Below are 11,477 nucleotides of genomic sequence, written 5' to 3'. Positions count from 1 at the left end.
AATACCAAACCAGTATTATAAGAAATGTTAGAGGACTTCTTTAAGAAGAAGAAAAATATATGTATCAAAAATATTAATAATAAAGTGGCAATAACTACGTATCAATAATTAATTTAAATGTAAATGGATTAAATGCTCTAATCAAAACATAAAGGGTGGCTGAATGGTGCTGATAAGAAAACAAGACCCTTACATATGAAGCCTACAAGGGACTCACTTCAGATCAAAAGAAACACACAGACGAAGTAAAGGGATGGAGAAAAATATTTCATGAAAATGAAAATAATAAAAAAAAGTTGATGTAGCAATGCTCATACCAGACAAAACAGAGTTTAAAACAAAGGCAATAACAAGAGACAAAGAAGGACCCAGTTATCCCATTTCTAGGTATATATCCAAAGAAATCCAAAACACTATTTCTAAGGGACATGTGCATCCTATGTTCATTGCAGCATTGTTTACACTAGCCAAGGTATGCAGCAAACTAAGTGTCCATCAGTTGATGAATAAAGAAGTATATGTGTGTGTGTATGTATACATATATACATATACATATGTATATACATACATATGTATATGTATATATGTATACATATGTGTGTGTATATACATACACACATAATCAAATATTACTTAGCCATAAAAAAGGATGAAATCTTGCCATCTGCAACAATATGGTTGGAACTAGAGGGTAATATGCTGAGTGGAGTAAGTCAGACAGAGAAGAACAGATGCCGTATGATTTCACTTATGTGTGGAATCCAAAGAACAAAATAAATGAACAAACAGAACAGAAACAAACTCATAGATACAGAGAACATTTTGATGGTTGCCAGATGAGAGCGCTGATGGGGGGATGTGTGAAAAGCGGGAAAGAATTAAGAAGTATAAATTGGTAGTTACAAAATAGTCATGGGCATGTGAAGTATAGCATTGGGAATATAGTCAATAATATTGTGATAACTATGTATGGTGTCAGATGGGTACTAGATTTATTAGGGTGATCACTTCATAAGTTATATAAGTGTCTAATCAATGTATCATATACGTGAAACTAGTATAATGTATGTCAACTGTAACTGAAAAATAAAAAAATATTTAGAAAATAGAAGCAAATTGAATAGCCAATTAACGGGAAATGGCTAAATTAATTCAATAAGATTATGTGACAATTTTAAAACAGTGTTTAAAAAATATTTGTAATTACCTGAGTATGCTCTCATATTAACAGGTTAATTTTTAAAAATAGATATATGCATTTATTTATACTGACACACATATGTATATAATCAACAAAATATATCTTTCATATACATGATTATATGTACAGTTTGTAAAACACAATGTTTTACATTGTGTAGAATGTGTATCTCTAAAAGAGAATATACCAAAATTTTAACAGTGATTATCTCTAGCTTCTGAGATAAATGAAGTCATTTTTATATAATAAGGTAATCATTTTTATGTAATAAAGTAATCAGACTTTTTATTTCATTTATAGAATACTAAAAAGCAAATAAACTTGGAAAATTTATAACAAGTATGTCAGAGGGTTAATTTCTTAATAAAGAAAACACTGCTACTCCAATGGGGTAGGAATTAAGATGAAGGCAAGGAACATTAATAGATCATTTCAAGAATAAATGAAAAGGGCTAATACACATATTGAAATACATGTAATCTCAGTAGCAATCAAGAGAGTTCACATTACAAGAAGAATATTTTTATAAGATTGAAAAAGATAATCCTCAATACTGTGGTCCTCATCCTCACACAAATGCAATTTGATGTAGTCCTTTTAGAAAATAACTTGATTCTGTACCTAACAAGTGAGTTAAGTATATAACAGTTGACCCAGTATTTTTAGTTGCAGGAATACTTAACATAAGAAAGTGCTCATAATACTATGATAACTTTAAAAAATTATGTTGAGCGTAATCCTAATTTTGTTTATGGAATACATTTATAAACACAGGAGAAAGACCAGGGAAATTTTTAACAAGAATTTTCTCTCAATGGTGTGCTTGTAAATGACATTTATTTCTTATTTTGATTTTTCAGATTTTGCCTACAAGTATCAATTTATTTTTGTAATACATTTTTAAAATGTAAAACGAAAGGCAATGTGAGATGATCTTATCTCTGTATATTTGTACACCTATTTACTTGGACTGTTTTTGGAGCACTTCTAAAGTAAGGCAAAATCTCGATCTGGGAAAGTGTTTAAAATGCTATTGTCATCAGAATCATACAATGGAGTATCTAGTAAATGAGCTACAGGACTCCTATAGACATGATTGATGCCGAAGGGTAGATAAATATTGGTGGGAAGAGATATGAAGACACAATTGACCTATACAACACAGTGGTTTTTTTGGTGTGTGTGGATTTAGGGGCCAAAATATACAAGTTTCAATCTCAAATTCATAATTTAGTATTTATCTGCATCTCAGTTTCTTCACCTTCATCTGAAATAAGGATAAAAACAATACCAAAATCATAGATTTTTGTGAGAATTAAATGAGGTCGATATATAAAGTGCTTTGAAAACTACCTGACCCATAAGAAATACAAAAAGATATTATAAACCCTGTCCACCATTCTACCTTCTATTCAAAAGTTCTCAGTGTGTGTGTGTGTGTGTGTGTGTGTGTGTGTGTATTATATATATGATTACATATAAAATATATATACATAAATAATATATATACATATAATTACATATAAATAAATAATATATAAAATAATATATGTCTATATATATAATCTTGACTACAGCTGTAAGATTTAGACTAAACTCATCTCCCTTTCTATTCCTATAAGGCTTATTTATTAGAGCTTAGCTAGTAACCTGAAATGGATGTGACCTTATATCTTGCTTTGGGATTTAGCCTTAGACTAAAGAGAAAATTGACCTAGTGAATTAATTTAGTGGCCTTCAGAGCTTCTACAAATGCTAATTCTTCTCACCTATCTGAAGCAGGAGGAAAAAGAAATCACTTACCTTGGGAAAGATTAGAGCTTTGAAAGTTACTCAGGGTGTTCTGTTGATCATCCTTTAACTTTATGATAGCTAGCATTAAAATTATCTGATTTTGTCCTGCAGCAGCTGGAAAGTCCCAATATTTCTTAGCTTTCACACATGCTCTATTAAATTCAAAACTTTTTTGACTATTTCATGCTTATGATTTCCTTTTCTGACAAATAGTTATTGAGATTTTGAAGTACTGTGCTTGGATTGAAAGCTTCGTCTTTTCCTCGCTTCTATTTTAATTAGGTATTGTGCATTGATTCCTACAGGAAAGGCATCTGTGTCATAATAAATACTTTGGGTAAGAAATCTGCTATTCAACTTTCTAATTCTTTCTTATAGAATTAAACTGTCCAATTGAACTTACATTCATCAAGCTTTTATAGATATTTAATGTGATATAATAAACAGAAATATACTCCATTTTCAAAAGTTCATATCCTAGTAGGGGAGACAGACGATTATATGACTTTTTAGATTGTCAGGTAGTATTTTATTATTTTTTAAATATACATTCATATAAGAGAAGATTGAACTTCAACTGTAGAATTGAAGGGGCATTTGAAGAATCTGAAAATGTTTTATCAGATCAAGAGAATGAAGGCATTTTAAACTGAGGGACCAGATTGAGCAGAGGGACAGAAATGGTCATCAGGAGCCATGTAGCAAGCAGAATAAAACACAGGGAAGGTGAGGCTGAGAGGATATCTTGGCACTGGACAGCAAAGGGCCTCGAGCACCTGGGAAATAATTTTATCCCATTGGCATTGAGGTAGCCTGAGGAGCGGCATAATCAGAGTTGTTCTTTAGGAAAGATAAAGTGATGGTGAGGGGACTCCAGAGGGGAGCGGAGAAAGTGAAGACATTTCTGGTTATTCTTTTTTGTACCTCACTCAGGTAGACTTTGGGTTAAAGCATAGAAGAATTGATATGTTTAGAACCAGATACATGTTCTTTCTTGGAGCTTCAACTGCTACTGTAAAAATAAGTCACAAATACTGATTTACTTTAATAAATGACTACCCAATCCTAGCCAAATTTACCCAACCTTCTTCTAACTTCTCTTTTCTCTCCATTCAGTAGAACTAAGGTCTTCATGAGGGAAACACCTAAACCACTTATGTCCATTCTGTGGCTTCATGAAACCTAAGTATTTCCCTCCCCTCTACACTTGCTCCCAACCATTGAGTGAAGACATAGATTCAGAAGCACGAAATGATTTTTTTTTTTTACCTTCTAGAGTTTTATAGGTACCATGTTTTTCCCTACACAACCTTACATAGCATGGATTAAGAACTTTAAACAAATATTTTCTATATGCCAAAGATTTATATACTTGCTTAGCTTTCTCACATACAGCTATAAAATAGGGCCATCGGCATCTGATATTTATAAAGATGGCATGTCAAATCACAGAGAAAAAATATTAAATAAAATGATGAGGATTAGTTCTTTGGGGGCAAGGAGATCTTCATTTGTTTCTCATACCAATATAAATTCCAGAGAGTTAAAAGATTTACATGTGAAAAAATTTAAAAAATGGTAATAATGTTAGATGATAATATAATTGAAGAATTTTATAATGTTGGACTGGGAAAAAAATTTCAAATTACGTTTGAAAAGTAATAAGTCATAAGAGGAAAGTGAAAATTTGACCGTAAAAAAAATTGGGATTTTTCTACACCAAAAAGCAAATCACAAAACTAGATATAAGCATGAAAAACCGGACACACACATACACGTACATACACATGCACTGCAGGAAAATATTTGGAGTACTATAATAAGGGGTTAATATCTTTCATATACAAAGAACTCTTATATAAATAACTGTTAAGGAGGATATTCAACAAAACGTTAACAGCAGCATTTCAGGAAAGTACATGTGTTATCCCTCATCTTGGACTTCTGCTGCCAGTGGCATCTTTATCCAGGGCTCAGTGCTGACCTCTAATTGTGAGGCCATGAAGATTTGAAAACTCTGAGGGAAGTGTCTGAGAATAGAAAATTGTGAACTGAAATAGGGTTGTTCCACTTCTGAGGGCTTGGGAAACCCACTTAAAGTCTTCGAGTTTATCTACTAAATGGGGATAATGATACTTACTTACATAACTAGGTTGTTAGGAAAATTCATACACATTACTAAACCTTTGAGATCCATGGATAAGCATTGTTTTGTGGGAAGTACAGTAAATAACCTCCTACTTAAATAAATGCATGATATTTACATCAGGTATTTATGCTAATGTTTAATTCTGAAATTAAACATTATCAGATGTACTTTAATTAGATCTTTTATGGAAGGAAATGTTTGTGCTAAATTCAAATTTAAATAGATTATTAGCTATTTTTGTTGTTGTTGTGAGGATATCTTAAAGCAGAAAAACACAGTTCCCCACCCCCAATACATTGTACCTTATCTTTTATGTCATTTAAGCATTTTAGTATCTTTTTAATGCAACTGTTCCATTTACACAGATGAGTAAATTAAGTTGCACGCATTCAAGTAAAATAAGAAAAATGTGAATAATCCTTTCAATAACTTCTGTGAATTCTGGACAGAGACTCTTATCTTTGTAATGCTCTTAAGAAACCATTTAGTTCTGCCCCTCATTTCATAAATGAAGAACCTTAATTTGAAGTGGTTAAGTAACCTGCCCCAAGGGCACAGAGCTAGCTAAAGGCAGAGCTGAGAATGGAGCCTATCTCCCAGTTACTCCCGTAACTCTCAGCCCAGAGTTCTTTTCTCTCAGTAGCCATGGCAGACATTAAGATACAGGTCTTAGATTTTTGTCCAGAATCTTGATAGCTATGTTAGAGAGAGACCACAGTCAGGCTTTATCAAACTGAAGGCCACGGTAGTAGATTGAATTTGACTCTTTAGTCCATCAAATCCTAATGAGAATCTTTTGACTTTGAGAGAGGTAAAATTTGCTTACATTTTGATATGATATCACCAACAGGCTGCAAATAATAGATTTTGGGTTCAAATGGTTACACTACCCCACTCGTGTAAAAACTGAATCTAATAATAACTTTCTGAGCAGTTGTGCTAACTAATAGTGTTTATTCTAGATCATTGATTCTCAAGTTCTGACATTCAGAACTGCCTAGTCTGCTGTATAAACACTACAAATACAGGGGTCACATGCCTAGAAAGTGTGATCTCGTAGATTTGAGGCCAGATCCAGATATCTGTTTTTAAAAAGCATGCTGGATGATTCTCAGCATCACCCAAGTTTTGAATCACTGGAATAGAGTAGAGCTCTAAGGAAGCAACCATCTATATTTCACTATTGACTGACTCTGAAGCTGTCCGTAGGTAATAGAAATTTAAATACACGGTACAAATAATTATACTGCATTTCATAAGTGATTTCTTTTTTGGCCTCGTAGTCAGTGCTCATTTGGTTAATTACAGCTAGTAAGAGGTCATCTTCCCAACGTTTCAGTCAGGAAATGAACATTATGCCTGATATAAATTTGCAGCGTTACAGAATGTTGTTATATTCTTGGGCACTTAAGATCAAATGATTTTACTGATTTGTATGTGTATCTGTGTGTGAAAAAAAGAAAAAGAAAAATTCTTACTAGTAACTCAGAAGCTTTAAAATAAATATCACCCAAAGATCACATCATCTTTTATGTGCATGTATTTTATGGATATGGAAGTAGAAATAAAGAGGAGACAAATCCAAGGTCATGAATATACTTGCAAAATTATAAAGTTTATAAGTTTATAAATCTTATAAACTAGTCTATTCTGGCTTCTAATTTTCTTATCTTCTAATTTTTAGAAAAAATCTAAATATTCACTTAAGGTATCTTAGACAATTGTAACTTTCAGGCAGCACAGAGGGAATTGGCTTCCTGAGTCAGAGGTGGGAAGTGATGTTTAGATATAAATCTAACTGAATTACATAGAATACTCGGCAGTAATGAGAATATTTTAGTGACTCACACAATAACCATCAGGGTGCATTTCATCCTCACTAAATCATGGTAACCAAAGCCAGATACTACATGAATGTTCTTATGTATTTATATAAATACATATTAAGGTAAAAGCTAATTGGTCTCTCATACTTTAAAGGTTAGTCTTTCTGTTAGTAATTTATTACTTGTTTATAGAAAAAATAGATTATCTTTGAGTATTAACAAAAACTAAATACAATAGAAAAAATAAATATTCAAATAGATAAGCTATTGTATTGATTCCGTGTCTCCAGAAACAGTGATAGAAAGAAGCAGTTTTTTTTTTTAAAGGCTTTAAAAAAAATGGGCACATTTCCCAGGATTTCTATTTCCTGTACATAATATGGGTGTTTGTTTGTTTTCACAAGTTAACGGGACCAATGGTTTAAATTGTTACTGAAACATGCTCTGAAAAATCAAGTGGCTTATGTTGGCCTAGATTTGTATGAAATCACTGACACTTCTCTGGAGAGAATAAGTTGAAAACTTTTCAGCTATCAGGCAGTGGATTTTAATTTTTATATTCAGGAAATATAACCATGGATTTGAGTATTTTTCACTAATTTCTAACTGTGTAATCATTTTTGAAACTCCACATCTAGGTTTTAAAAAAAGTCTTTTTAAATACTTTCCTTGAAGTTTTGCTTTTCAGTTGTAAAAGTGTAAAAAACTTTCTGAAATGCCTTCTGTAAATCCTGGTCGTGGTATGGTTTGTGGTTTGGGGAGATTTTGTTTTGTTTTTAGGAGGGAGTGCACTTTCTTATGAAAGAGACAAGGGAAAGTTTTACCTGTCTGTCTCCTGTTGTTTTTTTTCCCCCTCTTTCTTTCTTTTTCTTTAAAGATTGGTGATAAGGAATTCTAACTACTTAATGAGATGGGAGAGGCCTCACTCCATTGGAGTGGAGGAGTCCAGGTGGAAGTTGATGGATTGGACAGGTAAAGAGAAGAGTCCCGCCCCCTCATGCCTATAGTTGAGTATATATTAAGGAACCTAAAATTATGTACAGAGAGAGAGAGAGAGAGGAACTTGAGTTCTGTTATCTTCTTAGTAGATTCCTATTGTAAAGGTCTCAGAGGGGGTGGGGGGGTTGGCAAAATCCTGGAGCCAGAAGAGAGGACAGCGGCATTGATCAATCTTACAGCTAACATGTTGTACCTGGAAAATAATGCCCAGACTCAATTTAGTGAGGTAAGGATTTTAGATTTTAGCTCTACATTTAGAGATGCTTTCTGGTTTTTATTTTGTAAATAAAGTTTACATATTTGTGGTTCTTGGTCACCCAATATAATGTTTTTGTAAATTGTATATAGGAATCTCCTTTTCTTGGTTAATGTTTTCTGTGGTGACTGCAAGACTTTTATTCTTTAAGTAGAATATGAAATAAAATAGGAGAAAGGGAAAAGAAAAATTTTGAAGTGATGTTATATATTTGGAAAACCTGATATTCAGGAGTTTATAAAATCACTTTTTATAAGAACAAAGTGAGAGAGCAGATCACATTCTGCTAGATACATTGAAATGACTCTTCTGTTGGGTATTCACATACCAATAAGACAAAATGTTGACTGTGTCTTAACTCAGTTAAGTTCTCAGTTCTATCTTCAGGCTTCATCCTAAAAGCAAATGAAGCTTTTTTTTTTTTCCCCCAAAAATAATCAGGTGAGATTTTTAAAGCCATCTTTTTGAATTCTATCGATCCAGAGACTCACCTAAATTCTGAAGGGACTTCAATAATGTCTCCATTGTCTGATGATTGACTTGGACTTTCACTGTGTAATGACGAAGTTATTTTGATGCGCTATTAAATATTTATACATGCATACATGTAAATGTGTATTATAGCAATAGGATTTTATTTAAAGAATTGATGATCGGCCTCTGATTTCTCCTCAACAAGTTTGTATTGGGGATTTAAATCACTGGGCAAAGCTATAAGAAAAAACTCCTGAAGAGACTGTAAGACTTTGAGGAAGTTTCCTAAGGTTGAGGGAGGTCTAACAACAATATTAGTTTACATTCCTCAGAATAGGGCAGCTGTGTTGACACTAATCACATTGGGGGGGTGGTGCCGTGTGGAGAGAGCGAGTTCAGTGTTTCAGATGAAAATGCTTGCAGGTGAATGCTTGGAAAAATAGACTGGAGTACTCAAATTGAGCTCCTTAAAAATCAAAACAAAGTGAACAGTATGCTGGTGCAGATGGCAAAAGGTAGAATCAAGCAAAAGGCAGGAAAGCAGGGCCTGAGCTGTCATATTGACCTTGTGCAATTGTCTAGACAACTGAACTATGTAAATATAACAGGGGAAATATCAAGTCATCTAATGAAGGAAAAGGAAGTGACTCCTTTTCTTTAAAACGCTCAGCAGGCTTTCTTGTTCTCAGCGGAGAAACTTGAATTCCTTGTTTTACTTTAATATTGAAAGTTAGCTTAAAATGTTACTAAACAATTGAAAAAATATAAGGTAACTTTTAAGATTATCTTGCTGTTTCTATTTGATCCAATGTTGTCTAGTTTTATCATTAAAAAAATGATCAGTAGGTCACGCCATATCTGACTTTGTATTTGTTCATGAACTATTTCATACACAGTATTTATAAGCAGGCTGGGATTTGACTATGTGGATAATAGGGGAGAAGCAAATGTTAGTTTAGAGATATCTATAAGAAAAGTATAATTTTGACGTAAAGTGGAAAGAGATGATTTTTTCTCATGAAAGGAGAAAAGCTGCATAAATCCTGTGATTAGAAGATATCTGTAGGCATTATTGCCTTTTATGGAGGCAAAGAATCATGTTGTATGTGAGAGTATGTTGAAAAGAAAAACCTTTACAAGGGTGTGAGTTTTTAAAAACTTTAGGTGAATGTGTAGTCAGGTGCTAAAAAAAGGCAACAGTTGTCTGTTTTCTGTTGGAGTGCTGTTAATGTGTATAGACAATGTCTATGGGAAAAAAAAAAAAAAAAACATAGCTGAATTTCTCTACTTTCTTGCATCTTTTTGTATACTGCCACCACGAATGTTGTATCTTCTGCCAGTCTTTGTACCATGTGTTATCTCCATGGCTTGATTTCTATTATATTCTTAAGAATAGCTTTCTTTTCTGTATAGGGTTATATTTAGTCTTCTGTAAAAATGCAGTTCTACATTTGAGTATATGAAATGCCAGGGAGCACATGGCTCTGAGAATCCTAAAACTTAATACAAAAGCTATAACATTTGGGGACTCACTTTAAGGTAACGTTTGTTAGTACTTGTTAATACGGTTACAGCAATCTACTATTATCACATAAGAATTGTTAAAAATTGGGCAAATTAAGAATAAAAAGGCATATAACTCCCTAAGAGAGTGAAAGCTATTTTAAAACCAAAACCTATTCTCTGATGTCAAGTAATTTTTCAATTTAATTTGCTAGGAGCTTCTTTGGGTCGATAACTCAAAAACAGTATAAGAACACTGTTCCTTCTCTACTTTCCTTTCCGTAACTTTTCTATTCTCTCCCCACAAGCGGAGATGAATTTCGGGAAACTGTTAATGAACAGGAAAGGGTCCAGAAGGAAGGAGAACATGGGGCAGGATGTAACAGGCAAGGCTTAAGGTTCCACCCTTGGTTTACAATGGAGAGGCCTCGAGCAATCACCACTTCAGTGTGCCAGGCTTGAAATGACACAGCCTCTGGGACTGGTCTCAGACTGGAAGAGAGAGACTCAAAAGAAAGGAAATTCTTCACAGATTAAGTTTTAGTTCAACTTTCTTGCCAAAAAACTGGTCTGTGTGTATGTGTGTGTGTGTGTGTGTGTGTGAGAGAGAGAGAGAGAGAGAGAGAGCGAGAGAGAGAGAGAGAGAGAGCGCGCGCGAGAGAGAGCGAGCGAGAGAGAGAAAGGAAAGACTCTCAAACTCCTTAGAAGGGCATTTTTATTAAAAATTCCCTTTTGGGGTTCTAGATGAAGAAGGAAAGATACTTTCATGAATGGGTTACAGTATTTTACAACTAAACAGGACTTCAAGGCTCATATATGGACACACCTCTCTTTACAAATTGAGGTTAATGATTTTTCTTTCTGAACTTCAGAGAGCTATAAGTGTATAAATGAGTCCTGTTTACCTAACCATTTTTTCTTTAATACCAACGTGAGATAGAACATACTCTAAAAATGGCTGTTGTGATTCATAGTAGATGCTCAAAAAAGTTTTCATAACTGTTGTGCAAATCTAGTTGAGAGCAAAAAGAAAAGTGTTAAGGCAGCAGTATAAGCTCTTGAAGTCCAGGTTATTGCCATAATTGTCCTCTGGACCTGCATGGTCAAGGGATATAGTCTTTCCTGTCCCAATACTGTTTCCAAGGGCTGAATCATATTTTTCACATGAGAGTGATTTTTCTCTTAATAGTTAATAAATGTTGTGCTTCTGAGATGTTTAACATCTTAAGTAAAAAAGCACAGGTAAGAAGCAAAGGCCGCAGGTTTGATTTAGGT

General features: G+C 33.6%; 1 protein-coding gene across 5 annotated transcripts in view; it reads left to right on the top strand.

The window, feature by feature from the left end:
- Positions 1-11,477, top strand: part of TP63 (tumor protein p63) — a 214,546-nt gene that overhangs the window by 114,722 nt on the left and 88,347 nt on the right. The window contains exon 1 of one of the 5 annotated variants that reach the window (XM_023525783.1): positions 8,123-8,195. The exons of the other annotated variants lie outside the window; for them this stretch is intronic. Coding sequence (XP_023381551.1) covers positions 8,154-8,195 — 42 coding nt within the window. The 5' untranslated portion in view covers positions 8,123-8,153. Of the gene's footprint in view, positions 1-8,122; positions 8,196-11,477 lie in introns of those variants that run through there. 5 annotated transcript variants of the gene reach the window in all.

Source organism: Pteropus vampyrus, unplaced genomic scaffold (genome assembly GCF_000151845.1).
Source record: "Pteropus vampyrus isolate Shadow unplaced genomic scaffold, Pvam_2.0 Scaffold14, whole genome shotgun sequence".
NCBI lineage: Eukaryota > Metazoa > Chordata > Mammalia > Chiroptera > Pteropodidae > Pteropus > Pteropus vampyrus.
Note: the sequence above shows the minus strand (reverse complement) of the source record. Positions and strands in the feature narration are given on the sequence as shown.